General features: G+C 44.4%; 3 protein-coding genes across 7 annotated transcripts in view; 2 read left to right on the forward strand and 1 right to left on the reverse strand.

The window, feature by feature from the left end:
- Positions 1-7: 7 nt before the first annotated feature.
- Positions 8-11,371, forward strand: ankle2 (ankyrin repeat and LEM domain containing 2). 2 transcript variants are annotated; one of them, XM_031849118.1, is made up of 13 exons: positions 8-139; positions 2,235-2,750; positions 3,430-3,621; positions 3,987-4,171; positions 4,771-4,959; positions 5,047-5,169; positions 5,561-5,624; positions 6,167-6,342; positions 6,451-6,557; positions 6,915-7,105; positions 7,379-8,219; positions 8,501-8,632; positions 9,353-11,371. In XM_031849118.1, exons 2-13 carry the CDS (start codon positions 2,246-2,248, stop codon positions 9,558-9,560), a joined length of 2,913 nt encoding a protein of 970 aa, XP_031704978.1. In that variant the 5' UTR covers positions 8-139; positions 2,235-2,245; the 3' UTR covers positions 9,561-11,371. The 2 variants fall into 2 exon arrangements, with proteins under 2 accessions (XP_031704978.1, XP_031704977.1); XM_031849117.1 differs by lacking the exon at positions 8-139 and adding an exon at positions 153-1,232.
- A 59-nt stretch (positions 11,372-11,430) lies between these two features.
- Positions 11,431-14,839, reverse strand: pgam5 (PGAM family member 5, serine/threonine protein phosphatase, mitochondrial). 4 transcript variants are annotated; one of them, XM_031849121.1, is made up of 6 exons: positions 13,939-14,839; positions 13,430-13,608; positions 13,121-13,246; positions 12,657-12,745; positions 12,065-12,198; positions 11,431-11,969 (listed from the first exon to the last, which is right to left on the reverse strand). In XM_031849121.1, exons 1-6 carry the CDS (start codon positions 14,169-14,171, stop codon positions 11,819-11,821), a joined length of 912 nt encoding a protein of 303 aa, XP_031704981.1. In that variant the 5' UTR covers positions 14,172-14,839; the 3' UTR covers positions 11,431-11,818. The 4 variants fall into 4 exon arrangements, with proteins under 4 accessions (XP_031704981.1, XP_031704979.1, XP_031704982.1 ...); XM_031849119.1 differs by having other exon boundaries at positions 12,657-12,751; XM_031849122.1 differs by having other exon boundaries at positions 12,065-12,195; positions 13,939-14,838.
- Positions 14,840-15,416: 577 nt separating this feature from the next.
- zdhhc8b (zDHHC palmitoyltransferase 8b) overlaps positions 15,417-16,973 on the forward strand; it is a 56,707-nt gene continuing 55,150 nt past the window's right edge. The window contains exon 1 of the mRNA XM_031848900.1: positions 15,417-15,909. Within this exon, the coding sequence (XP_031704760.1) occupies positions 15,806-15,909 (104 nt within the window). The 5' untranslated portion in view covers positions 15,417-15,805. The remainder of the gene's footprint in view (positions 15,910-16,973) is intronic.

A 16,973-nucleotide genomic window follows, 5' to 3' on the forward strand; every position in this document is an offset into this window, starting at 1 on the left:
ATGTCATTTCCCCCACGTTGAAGTCGTTATTTTTAATCAGGCACTATGTTAGACGGAACCGGGGTCCTCGCCCTCTGCATTTTGAAACCGTCGCGGTGAAGAAGACACCTAGCAACAATAGCCGGGGAGAGAGGAGGAGGTGGGCATGGCACTATTAAAATGATATGTTCAACTAGCAGTGCTTTGCGGTTGATGATTGTTTAAGGTTATGCGTTTGGCAAGAATACAGTAACAACATAGTGTATGCTATCGCTAACCAGTGGCATGGGTGATTAGCTTCTCCCCTTGCTAACTGGCTAATGACTGTTAGCATGCTTGTCAAACTCAGCTTCCTAGAGCGGATTGTATAGCTAACGAACGTCGCCCAAATTTGCTTTGCTTGCAACTTGTAACTGACAAAGATCTATTTTGGTAAATTAGGTTTTTGTATGAATATCTGGAGAATCGCCATGTATTGCAGTTGGCTTGCCTCATACATGCCTGAACCAAGTTGGCCTGCATGGGGATTGTGCCAACGAGTGTTCTTTAGTATTGCGTTTATACCAGCACTACATTTCCACCTATTTGTTATTTCGTTTGTTTAAAATAGGTGGATTTGTTATTGACCAGAAGAACCTAGGTTTAATAGGTTATCGTTTCCCTGGATTAGTCACGTCTGCACTCGGAGAGTATGATGCTACATTCAAGCCTTCGGGGGAAAATCGTACATTTAAGAGACATCCTGGAAATACAATTAATAGCAGCTTTCTGATGTTCCTTTTATAATTGGTCAGCGAATATCCCAGATAACCATTTCCATTGCGCAATGCTTGTTACTACCAGGCATACAATTGCATGAGATTGTAGTGAAGTAGGGTATTAAGATAACTCCGTTTTGTGAGAATAAAATACATCGTTATGGCACGTTACTGCTTGTGTTGGGATAAAGTAACGTGACCGTGTCATAGGGCGGTTGCAAATTATCTTGTTGATCTCTGTTTAGTCTTTTTAGAGAAAAATGTGACAATTCAGTTTCTATTCGGTGCCTATCACCACCAGGTTGTGTAAATGTATGTTTTCCCACAGGTCTAGAATGTAGCGTGCGCCCTCCCTTGAAACTGAGCATGCGCAGAACATGTTGTAAACAATGAGACTATTCCAGACCGTCTCCAGCTTTGTGTCTACAGTTTATCTGTGCAAAATTAACAACGGTATCCCTCAGCTCCGCGTGTATTAAATAAAAATGTTCCATGGTAAGTATAGGGACACATTTGTTACCAGATGTCATCACGTAACCTTAGATTTTTATCGACATCTTCACCACTAAGACCAAATGTGTTGCGTTACAGCTTGAAATCTAACCTCGAATGACATACTTGGGCGTGACAGCATGCGAATGAACCGACTATTATCGTCATAATGTATCCAGTTTTCTATTTATTTGTAATCGTTGATATTTCACCGCAAAGTTGTTGTACTTTACTCTTATCAGTCTAGATTTTCATCTGAGCAGCTTCGCTCATGCTCCCCGGCTGCTAAAGCGGGCTTGTTGGTTAGCAAGCAAGCTAGCAGATGCTAGTCCCACTGTAGTGTGGTTGGTTCTGATGAGATATGAAGTGTTGGATTCTAAATGTGGTTGTCTGGAAATGCACTAGCACTCGCTTTATGACAAGAGCTACGTAATATATTTGTGCTGCCTACCTGCACATATTTGACACTGGAGGACAGGGATTTACTTGTTGGTAAAATCATTCTGTATTATATTTTACAATGTGTGGCAGCTTTATGGATGGCATTTAATATTAATATGCAGGCTGATGGCTTGCTAAACAAAGAACGCTTTTGTCATTTATTTGATTCTCACCAATCTGACCATTGTCTTAGTTCATGTGCTAATATTATTTTATGAGTAATGGCCAAACTAGATGAAGTTGTGTCCACGCTGTTTAAAGGAATGTATACATTTTTATTTTTTTTTGATGTATGGTTGTTATTTGTTAGTAGGAGCTGTTATTTATTATAGTCTTCCTGGAACTGACATTTTTAATTGGCATTCACTAGTGGTTAAGAAACCATTCTGGAAGAATTTCGTCATTCATTTATATTCTATAAGTGTGCTGGAGTAGTAATTTAAACTTTTATTTAGTGGGAAAAAAGCATTAAAAAGAGTGCTAAGTATCACATTTCTCTACATAGTGGTTATTAAGTTTATCATCAACCGCTGGTGCTGAGGTGTAATGTGTTTTGTGTTGTAGGGAGCTGAAGCATGGAGGTGGTTCTGAGCAGGCTCAGGGGGCTAAGTGCTGATGAACTGCGCGAGGAGTTTGCCCGAGCAGGCGTCAAGTGTGGTCCTATTACCGCTACCACCCGAGCCACCTTTGAGAGGAAATTAGCTCGAGTCCTGGCCGGGCCAGAGAGCGGCGCCACTGAATCGGACAACAGCTGCTCTTCAGCGGGTGTCTTGGGCGGTGCGGCCTCCAATGCAGATTATGCCAAACCTGTGTCATATGCCACATCAGCAGTGGCTCCCACCACTGCTGCAACAAGCGGCAAATTCGCTGCGGCGTCCGGCGAAGAGCCGGACTTCGGCTACGGTGTGGGTCTCAACCCTCCAGAGGAAGATGAGATCTCCATAAACGCAACCTCAAACAGCTCTGGGGAAGGCAGTAACTCTCAGTGCAAAACGGAAACACCTTCAAAGTCGGCAGAAGTGTCCCCAACCTCTTTTTTTGGAGTATGTCCGCTGTGGGAAGATGTTTTGACTAGAAATGGTAAGACAGACTCGGCTTGTTACTTGTCCAACATATGTCAGTGTTGCGTATAGAGTATTGCATCACAGTTCAGGATCACTTGCCAGGTGATCTTGAATTTGGGAATCGAAGGAAAGAGTTTAGATGAGTACCCAAAAAAAATATATTTGTAAACCATGACTAGACTTGGTATGAAATTGTAAAGCCAGTACAATTTCACACAGACAGAATTTTATCATTCAGAGAGGAAAGAGCTCTGTTTTCTTTGATAAGTTAAACTTTTGGCTTCATAGTGACTTGAGTCCAAAGTCCAGTCTAAAATATTATCGTGTGGCTTGTTTGTTTGTGAAATCTACTGTTTGTCCAGTTTCTGTATTTGTTTAGAGTACTTGCTGCTGTTGTCTGAAATCCACATTTGTTTAGTGGATGAAAACATTAATTGTTATTTCTTTGGTGGTAAGCAGCAAGGCAGTAGGACTGCATGAACTCTCCGGAATAGAGTATCGATCTAAATGAATCTTGAGCTATGATTTTACAGGCTGACTGAACAGAAGGGAAAATGACAACAAAACAATGCAAAAAAAAATCCTTCAACCACCAGTTAGAAAGTCACCGTAACACATAGCAATACATGAAAGAAGATGTAGAAAGAGTGGAAATGGATAAAATCTGATTGTCAGTGGGTTTTATTTGTCTGCAGAGAGAGCACACGTGTACACGGATAAGAAGGATGCCCTTCAAGCTGTTAAGACGATGAAGGGAGCCCGCTTCAAAGCCTTCCCCAACCGTGAGGATGCTGAGAAGTTTGCTAAGGGGATCTGTGACTACTTCCCCTCCCCCAACAAATCTACACCATGTGTATCTCCTGTCAAACCGGGCCTGGTCATAAAGGGTAAGTAGATACAAATCTCTGTTTTTAAAAAGGCCCTAATCAATACTCTGTTATATATTTTCTCAGAATCTCAATCTGTGTTTCATCAAGTTATGGCACGCTGCTCTTTTTGGTCACGTAGAAGGCCAGCACTCCTTCAAACATGCACAAGTCTGTCTTTTACTGCCTGATAGAGCAGTGTACAGCAGATGTTTTTTGGTAGGACTACTCAATATAGCGGTGAGATCCATCATTCTTTCCAAGTTTTGTCAGGTCAACAGTAGCTGACGCTAACCGATGCATGGGGCACACCAGCCTTGAACAATATCTGGAGTTTTTCCCCAGCAGTGCCTGTCCTACACTTTCATTCTCCCTCTCCACTCCAGACAACATGGAGGTTGATACCATCAACCGGGAGCGGGCCAACAATTTCAAGAGCCCACGCACCCAAGACCTGACCGCCAAACTGAGGAAAGCAGTGGAGAAGGGCGACGAGGTGGCCTTTACCAAGCTGGTCTGGGACAACCCACGCTATCTCATTGGTTCAGGGGACAATCCCACAATTGTGCAGGTGAGGATTTAATTTCTTGTGATGTTTTGGTGCACTCAGTCTCAGATTATATATTTATTGCAACTTTCTGAACCAGTTTCTTAAACACAGAATTAATCAAACCTGTAGTAAATGATGAGGCAGCGTTGTTTGAGCTCGTCTGAGTAGTGCTGCTGCGATATCTCAAACTCTGTGTGCTATTTATAGCGATGCATTACTTAGAATGTTGTCGTATGTTTGATACATGAACATCAGTGCCAACCTTTCAGCCAATGCCCTCGTCAAGCTTGCAGTTGCTAAGATGAAGACAAAAATATGACCTAGTGTACGTTTGTATCATGAATCTTTTATCTGTTTAAAGACGCATTCAAGATGTTCTTTTCTTTTTTTTGTCTAAAATTCAAAGTCTTAGAAATTGGTCTTTTTTAGCCAACATATTTGTTGCTATTATATAAAAAAATACCTACTGTTGTCATTAAAAAAATTCAATAAATATTGGGTGTTAAATCCCTAACTTCAGCAGGTGATGGAAAGGTCAGATGCATTCCTTCCTGTTGACAGGAGATTAAAGAGGATTATGTGCTGATCCATACAGTTGTTCCACTGTTTTCTCTGGTTAGGAGGGCTGCCGGTACAACGTAATGCACGTGGCAGCCAAGGAGAACCAGGCAGGAATCGCCCAGCTGCTGCTGGACACCTTGGAAAACCACGAGTTTATGCGCCTCATGTATCCAGACGACCAGGAAGTTATGCTGCAGAAACGTATCCGCTACATTGTAGATCTTTACCTCAACACTCCAGATAAGGCTGTAAGTTCTTTAACCCTACCAGCACAAAACCAGACTAAATTCGATTACTTCTAAATAATGTTCATATTGTTTGTCTGTATGTTCCAGGGCTTTGAAACACCGCTCCACTTTGCCTGTAAGTTTGGGTGCCCAGACGTGGTAAATGTGCTGTGCTCGCATCCTGACAGCGATAAGAACTGTAAGAACAAGGATGGCCAGAAGCCGTGTGATGTAAGGGAGTTTTATTTTTAACCCTTTATTGAACTTGGTTACATGCCCACTGAGTAGGAGAACCTTCAGCATAGCCTGGGTTGTAGTTGCTGGTGGTTATTACACAGAAAGTATTCATGAATGTGTACATATGGAAGCTGTCTAGCAGCTACTAATCCTTGCACACTGGTGTGCTGGCAGTCATTGCTGAGGGGAGGTACAGTTATGCTCGCTCGGGTCTTGAAGCCGTGACCTTTCAGCTTGCTTTTTTAAATATTTTGGCAACAATCACTCACTGCACGTTAAAGGCTAAAATTAGATGAGCAAGTTGTTTCCCCGGTTAACCCATCAACACTTGCATGTTATCAGCTGCACACACTCTATATCCTTAATTGTTCTTTCTCTTCCACAGCTTATTTGTAGCAGAAAAAATAAAACCCAAGAAGTGAAGCAGAAGATAAGTGACTATTTGGAGGGTAAGGACACGCACACATTTCTGAAAATAAAACAAGTCTTTGTTCCTCTTCTCCCTGCTTCCTGGAGGACACAGAGAAGTGCCATTTAGTGTACACACAGTAGATGTGTTCACAGAGAGGCCTGATTAAATAGAAGCAGCATGTTACATCCTATAGTTTTAAATTTAGCAATGTGCGTCAACGTTGATTTTTCCTGTTTTTATCTGTTGCGTTAGCCATAGTGGCCGATATAAGGAATTAGGCTAGAAAGTTACTTCAATAACTGGCTGTGGGTACTATTGAATACATTGCTAACCATTTTGTATTGCAAATAACGTTACAGCTCAAGTCGTGTGTTTTTGTTCAATCCCCTGAGAGTCAGCCTGGGCTGTGAAAAAAGTAAAAAGTTGGATAATTTGACAATTGCAGTGTTAGACTGGTACTGTACTGAAGTTGGAGAGAGAGCATGGCATTTGGCATGAAGTTCTGCATAGATGAGGTTTGATTCCCACTGATAACACTCAATAACAATATATGACTTTTGATTGTCTGTTGTCTCACAGACCGCTGCTTTATCCCTTTGCTGAGGGCGACCGACAACACCTCTCAGCCCGTCATCGGTGGTCTGTGGTCACCTGAGTCCTCAGAAAGTCTCTCGCTGGCCCAGCGTCACACAAGAAGCCCAATGGATCCCGTGATGACTGTCACAGCCTTCGCTGGCCCACTGAGTCCTTCTAAAGCAAGTTCTTTACCCGATTACCTGTCTACGCTTTCTAAATTCCAACGTCTCATCATTGCATTCCGTTAAAAACATTCAGTGACCAGCGCATGTTGTTTTTTCCTGTAGGCAGATGATTTCCGTCGGTCCTGGAAGACACCGCCCAGAGACAGGGCGGAGCATTTCCACCACATTCTTAAGTCTGATCCTGACCGTGGGGCAGAGAGAGTGGGCAGGTACGTCCACAACCTCATTCTGCTTATGTTGTCCATATAACTTTCTATGTGTGAGACTACTGAAGGGGGATACTGCTGGGTTTATTGCTGTCATTTTTTATGTATTAAGGCAATAGTCTGGAGGTAATACTTTTTGAATTGTTAGAATAAACATGTTTTGTTTTTGGGGGATTACAAACATGTTGGGCAATATAATTAAACAGTACCACATACTGCACCCTCCAAAGTGAGCATACAGGCGAATCCTCTGTAAAACTGTTTCAACAAAATTTGAATCGCATTAGTACTGGAAATGGTTCAAAAGCACTATGAAAACACCCGTTTTTTAAATCGAAATAAGTCTCCCTTTATCTCCAGAGACCTGGCTCATGAGATGGGCCACCCATGGGCGGAGTACTGGGACTTTCTTGGCAGTTTTGTGGATCTGTCTTCAACTGACGGGCTCCGCAAGCTGGACGAGTACCTTAGCAAGAAGGATTTCAGCCCACGTGCTCACGAAGAGGCTGGGGAGAATGAGACCAGCAACAGGTTCAAAACCCCCTCTCCAGGTACCTTCACCCGCTCCATATCAGAGAAGCTGCAAGTGCTGAAACAAAACATGCGCTGCACACATTCCAGATCACCCTCTCTGACTGATCTGTTAATTGGCATTGTAGCGTAATCACTGTCCTCAGATATAGCTCCTGTATGATACACATATTATCAAACGAAATGGACATGGAAAATATTTGACAAAGCTGCCATTAAGAATTATGTGATAAGATTACACTGTTATGACAACTTTTAAGTCTGTTTTGGTCATTCATCGTCCCTGGTTGCAGGCAAGCCCAAAAAGTTCTGCAACTCCGTCTCTGTTGGTGCCTTCCTGGACGAGGGTGATGACATCAGCCTTGAGGAGATAAAGAACCGGCAGAACGCAGCGCTCACCAGCATCACGTCCTCTGCCAAGGACTGCCTGAAGGGAGCAGTGGGCGGCCACGAGTTCCACATCCTGCCCATCCCGCTGCACCACCGCGGGGCTGACCTGATCGAGACGGCGGCAGAGCGGGACCTGCTGTGCTGCTGTGACGACAGCCTCCTGACGCCCGGCATCGTCTGCAAAAACGGGGTGTGCTCCTCCTGCAGAGATAGGACTCACAATGGAGACCAGGTGGCTCCTCCTCGCACCTCTCCGTCCTCCTCCTGCCTGCTGTCGCCCATCTCCAATCTCATGGCGGAGTTTGAGCGCATGTCTCTGCAAGAGCCGCCGGACAGCCCCACCAGCTGCAGGGAGCGGAGGAGCAGTGGCGGGAGCCGGCACAAGGAGGTCCGGGACTCCTACAGCTCCTCCTTGGCCACAGACCTCAGCTCCGGGCTGAACCGCCTATCTCTTGGTCACAGCAGTCAGGATGGTGAGACCGTGGAGGGGTCAGAGGAGAGGCGCAGCAGTGGCAGCTCAGAGGAGTACTTTGAAGCAGAGGAGAGTCTGGAGGTGTTGGGCAGGACTAGGGGGTCAGTATCAGGGGGGCGCAACTTCTGTGCTCGGTCCAAGTCGTGGGACCATGGGGGGAGGGACCTGAGCAGCTCGGGATCCTCTGGGTCCTCTTATAAGTCCTTGGATAACTCCAATGAGTTCCTACCCAGGACCCCACCGCACATTAGAAGAGGACTTTTCATTGACGGGTGAGTCTGTCTCTGTGGAGGGCCACGATGTTGTCTTGGATAATGTTCCACAAGATGATGTGTCATAATCTTAAGTAGCGCGTCTTGTTTAATAGTTTTGGGTGCTATATTCTCTAATACTAGGCCAGACAAGTATACTGCTCCACCAACTGACAACACAATCCAGTTCGACTGCTATTTGGGGAGTGGGACAGGCAGCTAAAGGGTTTGATGATCCCAAACGTCTGAGTTCCGACCATAATAAGACTTTAGATTAATCTTGTTCATTAATGTTTTTACAGGGATTCACCGTCCAAGTTGGACCAAGAGGTCCTGTCGGCAATAGAAGGCTTAGACCTCGACCCCCAGAAGTATCCCAGCATTCACAAGTGGAAGAGCACAATGGAGTCGTACACGACGTCGGACATGCAGAGGTTAGTAGGCGTTTTATTTGCAATGAATATTAGTCTCTATTATTGGTTTCCTGATTATACGGTGTGTTCATGATGCTGCTCTGGCCTAAAAAGAGAGAATTTTGGTCTCAGTGGCTGATTAAGTCCGATTATCAGATTACAGGCCAAATACTGTTTCAGTTTCAGAGTTCATTTTGGCATGAATGCATGACCTCTGTTGTTTGTCTCTTGACTGTGATATTATTTACGTGTACAGTCTCCATCATAAAAGGATATTCATGGTAAGATTAGATAATCCTTTATTAGTCCCAGTCTGTGTTCTCTAAGGTTGTTCCAGAGAATAAATATGGTGCATTTAGACATCTCTCAGTAAAAAATGCCTCCACACTGACAAAACAGGTCAAAGAAGCTTTTTTGATGCAAAAAGAATGTTTATTTCATGTGCAAAATGTGATTTTAAAAAAGGGGAAAGTTTTAGTCATAGGACATAGCACCTTAGTTGCTGATGATGGCATCGAAACATGTGCCGTGTTTCAGTGTGTTGGAGAAGCTATAAATCGCGGCACCAGGTGCAATAATTGTTCAGTCAGTGTTTTTGATAATCAAGCCGATGCAGCTAGGTTGTGGTTGTTTTATGCTGTGGGACAGTCAAATCTGTACTCATTGTACCTTTCAGTATTAGTCGCAAAGTAACGATATTGTAAAAGCAACTACTGACCGGTGTTGATGTGTGTCGTCTAGCTGGCCCAGCCCCGCGGTGGTAAAACCGCGACTCAGGATGCAGCACCAAAGTCTTGGGTCCCCGGTCAGCGGCCTGATGTCTCCCACCGGTCGCTTCAGTCCTGGCCGGCACGCCGCCTCGCCGGACTTCAGCCCCAGCCGTTACAGCCCTGCCAATGCAAGCTACATCCAGCGCATCCGCCTCAAGCACTTGAACGAGCCTAACTGACCACTCTTCTCCCCCACAACGGCCATAACCCTCTCCTATTCCTAACTCCCCCCCCCCCACCTCCCTTTCCCCCTTAAAAATCCAGCTGCACCGAGGTGGCTACACCACGGCTCAGAAACCCTATACCTAACAGGAATATGCACAAGTGTCTGGAAGATTTGTATTAATCATTTATGGTACTACTCCTATGTAATACAGGAACTCTCATCACGTTGGGTTGTGATGTACACTCAAGACTTTAAAAAGGAAAAAAAAAGAAACCGTGATAATTTATGTACTGTACGGATGTGGGCCGTGTTGAATTGACGGTAATGTTATTTGTGGCAAGTGTGAAGCACCTGTATCATAGCCTGAGTCAACTTTTTTGAACATTGTGAATACAAGCCGCACTCCCCAAAGTTAGTTCGTCACTAAAACATTGGTGCGGAATCCTCAACAGGATTCTGTCACAGAGGATGTTCTTTTAAAAAAAAAAAAAAAAAAAAAGTAAATTGTCAATATTTTAAAAGTTATTTTTTGTATGTTGGTCAGTAGCACAAAAATGTAATGTTTTTATTAATGGTGTTAAAAGCGACTGCCATTTCCTATGTTTTCCTCAGTTCAGGAATTGCCTTAATTTTCTGAAGTGTTGGAGCAGCTCTCGGTCAGTTCGGACACTCTCTCTAGCTCCTACGTGAAACATGTGGAAATAGCAACCTCACTGGCTGCGTCATTCACAGATGAATTAGGGCAAACATCGGAAAAACTGATTCGACTGAGATCTTCCATGTTTTTATTTTGTTCTTCAATAAATGCATATATTTTCCATCTTTTCTCGGTGGTTCCTGGACACGTCTTGACTTTTCCTTTCTGCCACAACCAGCGGCCTTAGACTGAGCAATTTGTATTCTTTTCTCCGAAATGTCTTTCACGCACAAGCATCTCCCACAGTGTGAGGAAGAATATAAAAATCAGTCGTCTGGAAAGTGAAATTTCAAATTTCTCGTCTGGGCTAAACCTTAAAATTACCAAGTCTGAGACCAACTTTAAGCTGTATTAAGCTATTTTTAAATCACTAGGGGGCTGAAAGACTCCACAACTAAATAATGTATTTATTAGCTTATTATAGACATCTTGTTAAAGAACTGCCTTACGCTTACAGAGAACCCAACTGATTAGATGAGAGCTGCACAGAGTTGGATGTCTGTTCCCAGTGGGATCGGCAGCATTCGCAACCCTTTTCACTGTATAAAGTTTGATACAGTGTTCATTTCACTTAAAAGAGCTCTAATGCTCTAATGCTCAAAGTTACATCATGAATCTCTTCCAATGGTTCAAATTGGCTGACAGTAAACTCATGTACACACGGCAGGTACTTGCATTTTTTTCAAAACATGTAATGGTTGAATGTGAATGTACTAAAACCTGCTATACCCAAATTGTTACTTCGGGATGAATTCACTGCTGTATGAGGGCTGATCAGCTACATCTAGGACAAAAAAAGCCAACCGTTTAATATTCAGATTGAGAAACAAGTGTTCTGAATGTACATTTTTTTGTGAACTAAACCTTTTGTCCGAGAGCACAAACTACTTCACTGAGAAGATTGTATTGTTGTCCGTGTGCTCTCAGGTGGCAACAGATCTAATTCTGGTCTCTGAATGTTTATGAATGTGGAACTTTGCAAAAATGCACCTAAAAAACTTAAAACATGCTTCTTGTGCTTTTAGCATTCTGTGCTTTATTAAAAGTTATCTTTCATGGTGAATTCTTTCTGTATGTCTCAACCTCATTTGCTTTCAGCTAATCAATAAAACATCACTCCTACTCAATTAATGTTTTAAGTACTTTTTCCGAGATATTTCAGGAAAGAAATGACGGAAACGTAGGAACCTATCATTTTCCTTTATTTACTACAGCTGCACCATACAACACAATAATCTTCACACTTCAGCCTACTGTAATGATAGATGTAAATGCTAAGAGCAAGATTTGCATTTACAACAGCTATACAAACACTTTTTTTTTGGTTTAAAAATCTGTCACTTGTGAAAAAATCCTCGGTTACATTCAGGAGCAGCTGTTAATCACTTCTGCTGGCGTTCTATGGCACGGAAGTAATCGCAACCACAGAGTCTCATTAGATGATAGTAGTTCAATTACAGAATAAGAACATCAAAAGTAATTTTCAAGACACTTAAGGAGAAAACTGAGCTTTGACCCTGCAAACCACCTGACCAGGCATCGGAGTCCCAGAAACACTGCCGTGCGTTGGGCCGTCAGGTCCGTGTTAGTTTGTCCGGGGGCATGAATCCTGCGTCTCCCAGAGTTCTGAGGGCCACCCTGCCGCTCGGTCGAATGGTGAGCCATGTGATGCTGCCGTTATTCAGGCCCATACGTAACCATCCCTCTGGAGGAAACTGTAGAGCCCTGAGAGAACAAAAGAAAGATGTGAGCACTGGAGCTACTTTATATTTACACGGCGCATATTTAACAAAGAGTTTGATCTTGTAGGAGACACAAACCTGCAGACGAAATAGCGGATGACATTGGCATGACACACGATGATCTCGTAGCTGTCCTCCTTCTGCTTGGGGTCAGCCCGGTGGATGTAGCGGCGGAAGGCTGCCTCAATGCGAGCTCCATCTTCGTGGTACTGCTGGAGGATTGGTAGAGAGGTTGAAAGCCTGCTTTGTCAAATGAAAGGGTTCCGTTTGAACCCCTCAGTCAGAGCAGAGTCAATCGATGAGGCTGCTGTGCATCGTAGGGAATGTATGAAGAGTTTGGTTCCAAAATGAGGCCAACTATATGGAAAATGTTACTTCTACTAAAGCAAAATCAGCACTGAATCACTGAGGGCAGACGCTGTTTACGTGGGTTATTTGTAGGATTGAAATACAGTCCAACTATGTCTTTATATTTTGGAAATGAACTCTTCCTACGACACATTCCTGTGGCAGCGCACTGATGGATTGGCTGATTTTTTTTAACAAACACTTCACAGGACACCTGCACAGACACACAGGCAGCAGAGAGATACCTAAACAAGGATGTGTAAATATAGAAACGCAGGCCTACGACCTGCTCTAGAGGTAGAGGGCATGCATCTTCTCTCACCACAGCATCGGGCTTCCAGTGAGTGACGGGTGGAACGGGCTCGATGGGTGCCCCCTCCCTCAGCAGATCACAGCTCACGAGCTCCACTCCTGGACCCGTACGACATTCAGGGCAGGGAAAAATGTTAATATACATTTCAGCATTTAAAGCAGGTGCATTTCACAATGATAAACATGATATGAATAATGTATCCACAGTGGTATGTATTACCAAACAACTTGAAACATGTGTCAAGCAGAAATATATTGAAGTATCATTGACAGCGTAAGACAAAATGAGAACTAATAAATCACTACAAGGTAAAGTATACGGTAAATAGTTTAGCTATGACGGCTTTTAAGAACCACAAATATAACAATATGTATGACGATAGTAACATTACATCAGTACCATGAACCTTAATTTGGGATTACTGGTATTGATCAGTGCAGCTCTAAAAAGGAAGTGTGGCATCTATCCACTACCTGAGAGGTGTTTGCTGATAATATTGGCCGTCTCTGTGGCCCGGGCCATGCTGGAGTGGATCATCACATCATACTTGAGTCCCAACGCTGCCAACCGCTGGCCCGTGAACTCCGCCTGCTCACGACCTGGAAATGGAGACACGACGGCCGTTAAAACAAAATGTGGGTCGGACAATCGGCAGGCAAAGGGATTGTTCTGCTGTCAGGGTGGTACAGTTGCATGTATGTATACGCTCAACACTCATTGAAGCTGGTTCCCAGACTGCTGCCTATTCAGCTTTCCAGGGTGACTTGGGTGGAAACGGGTACCTAACGGAGTGAGGATCCTCTCCTTGTCGATGGAGCCGCTCAGGTTGTACTGGGAGTGCCTGATGAGGAGGATGTTGCGGGTAGCTTTTGGTTTACTGGTGTCCTGCTCCGAGCTGGGGTCTTCAGTTGCTGGAGCGGTCGAAGTCTTCTTCCCATTGGTCAGTGCAGATGGGTCTCTCCTGAACAAAGGGTGAGATCAGGTGATCTTGAGATTAGGTGGCTTTGTCTGTCTCAATTAACTTGAGGGGTGGACAACTGGGTTAACACAAAATGATTTAAGATGAGGATCAGTATAATAGAACCTCTGAACCTCTTGTTTTTAAAAAACACTAAGCTAAACTAAATTGTTTAGCTATTTCAACCTAAATGTCACCGTGGTGGATAGCCAGCTATTAAATTGATCCTTATTTGACAGAGATTTGGCGTGGTGTATACTCCGTATAAAGTGGTAGGACGACAATTGGGGGGGGGGGATCAAATAACCAAACAGCGCGCGTGAAGGCACGTACTTATCCCAGTTAAAGTCCCACGCGTGTCCAGTCGGTGCTGGTGTGTGGCTGGCAGGTGTCCACGCCGGCTGCGCCGCTCGCAGGACGGTCAATCTCGACCACCGACCGGCCGCCTCTCCTCCCCGCTGCTCGCCGAAGTATCCGCGGGAGTCAGCGGCGGCGGCGGCGAACACTAGCACGGCAGAGCCTCCGGCGAACCCACAAATTAGTTTTAAAGTTTTCCTGTACGACATCCTGGAGAAGCAAACTACTGCTAGCTAATTAACGTTAGCCGAGCTTAACGGGTTTACCGTTACGAGGGTGTTAACGCTAACGCTATTACAAATGTATGGCTTCCTAGTTACTCAACGGCGTTTGACTATTAATCCCAACTCCATCAAGGGGTACAAAACACGCGTTCTGTGCCACGACATGTACCCGGGCGGTGGCTGTTAGCTGGGAACTAAAATTAGCGTTCGCACCAGAGATAGCAAGCTAATAAAGGCAGCAGTTTCCTCCAAACATTACGGTGACTCGCCCGAGCTTTCTTCTTCTTCTTGGCGGTTTAACGGCAGCTGGCATCCTCAGTGTTACATTTAGTGCCCTCTGCTGGAGCAAGTTAACTCCTACAGTGTCCGATTTGTCACATTTTAGGTCCAGCGAAGGCCCTGTTGAAACGGCAGTTTCTTCTTCTTCTGCCAAATTAATAGGCTTTTTAGGGGCTTTATCATGCTCAAAAACGTACCAAATTTGGCATGCATATCAGGACTGGTGAAAAAATTGATATTTTATGGTTCTCGCATTGGGGTATTGGCTCTATAGACCACAGCTGAAAACAAAAAGAGCCAAGAGACCATCAAAAAACAGGAGTCAGAAATCCCCCATTTTAAGGGGGGGGACATTGGGTTTGGACCACTGTCTCTCCTCCCCCATGCTCCCATCATTTCCGCTTCCCTTCTTCCGCAACGATGACGACTTCCGCTCCTCACCCCCGCACCCGGCGTTTGCAATTGTGCACAGATCCCAACATGTGCCGCTTGAGAGCGCTGTAATCCCTAAATCCACAGTAGTAACTACAGCTGGAGTTGCCCTGATTATTATTCTCTCGCTACTCTCTATTGTAGCGCCACTGTGTAAAATCCATTCAACATGCAGCATTTCAGTGGGGCCAAACTAATGAGCTTATGAGACACTGGTTTACAATGTAGAGCCGCACAAATTTAACCAAATTACAGTAACATTTCAACTCTCTTGAGGACTGGTGGGTATGGGTAAAGACATTTTAGCAACTTAAGTTACACTTGAATTGATGCCTGTTGCTATACAATAATCATAGCGAATTTAAGAATGGAAGTGGACTTTCTGTAAAAGCAACTATGCCTGGTTTGTCCATGTGTGCACGCTCAAACACACATCCAACTGCAAGATTCTAAGTGAAGTTTGGTGTTTCTCTGTCCCAGAGACCGCTGCCTGTCAGGACCAGAGCTAACATTGGACTAGTCTTCTTCAGCTGTGAGAGACATTTTGATTTTCCATTCATCTAATATTCATCAATATTGATCGAGTCGGTGAGCATTTGTGAGACTAATTATTCTCATTTGCGAGACGTCCGGGTGACAAATAAAATCGCGCAGATGCACGGAGGCTCCACCTTTTCAAGCGGTTCAGTGACCTCACCAGTGGGCTGGATTGTAAGGGTGGGATTTCCAGGCTTCCAGTGAGTGAGCGCTGTGTATTCCTGCCTCTCTATCTTAGGATCTATGCGGCTTCAACGATAGCAAAGAGGTACCTTTAAAAAGCCACAGAGAGGCCTATATATTGGATCTTTTTTTTCTTCTACATGCGACTCCAATCGGAATAAATAATAGAGGAATGTGGAAATTACAGAATGCCCAACAGCGCTGGAAAGAGATTTAAACCCACCAAATACATCCCAGTGTCCACTGCTGCCACACTCCTTGTGGGATCGACCACTTTATTTTTCGTCTTCACGTAAGTTTGCATCGCTTCTTGTTCTCATTCGTTGCGTGCCGGGGTTTTTTCCCCACACTGTGTTGAAGCCACAGATTACACAGACGAGAGTGGATTTGCAGCTCGGAAGTTTGCATGGGTGGATTCGGTCACCCAGGTAGAAGAAGCGATTAAGTAGGAGTATATATGGTTATGTGTCCCAACGGGGAATCTGCTGGCGGTTCTGAAATGGGTTTTGCAAAACGCAGCAGTGCCTTCGCGAGCAGCCTCCGACAGACCATTCAGCCATAGGCTTGTACCTGCGAGGCAAACTTCCAATAAGCCATGCAAGTTTAACGCCGCTATTATCGTGCAGGAGACCACAGCTTAGGCCGCAGTTACTCACTTTCCATTGAAGAAATGCCGCAGGCAGTTGTGGATACAATTAAAATGGTTGCATTGGCTCAGCAGGCGGTTGTGTTTGATTCATGCCCACTCGGTTGGGATAGATACAGTGTCACACAACCTATCAAGAGGCATTGCAGTCATGGTAAGCCTGGCGTCCTGCAGGAGTCCTCCACCTATAGGTTCTCTTGCACCCACCACCATGTGTCACCATGTGTGTATAACCAACACTGCCATTTAGGTTTTCCTTTGGAGGAGAAGAGCGATTATGTGCAACCCCTCACCGAGTACACACGTCCTCCTTACCCTCTCAAATACAGATATTAATTCACTTGTAGTGAATTTCTATGTTCTGACAAGCTAGGTGACATGTGGTATATCCACACCAGCTGCAATCAGGATGATAACATAATCACTCACCCTATAAGCCAGCATCATCGTCCCAGACCCCTTCCATCTGATGAAAGAGGTAATAAGTGTCATGAATTTAATACAGGGCTTCCACTGTAGGTTGGGAGATAACAGAGCGATGTGTCTGGTCTAAATCATCAGTCCCACATACATGTTCCTCTAGTGCTGACCCCCAGGTGAATTCCTTATCAGTTAAAAATCATGTTGGAATCCTCTGATCGAGACTGAGGACTATTGGGAAAGATCATCCAACCTTTAGCCTATGCAGTCATGTTGTCTGCCAAAGTATA

The sequence above is a fragment of the Anarrhichthys ocellatus genome, unplaced genomic scaffold (genome assembly GCF_004355925.1).
Source record: "Anarrhichthys ocellatus isolate YVR2014 unplaced genomic scaffold, GSC_Weel_1.0 scaffold9, whole genome shotgun sequence".
In the NCBI taxonomy this organism is placed as follows: Eukaryota; Metazoa; Chordata; class Actinopteri; order Perciformes; family Anarhichadidae; genus Anarrhichthys; species Anarrhichthys ocellatus.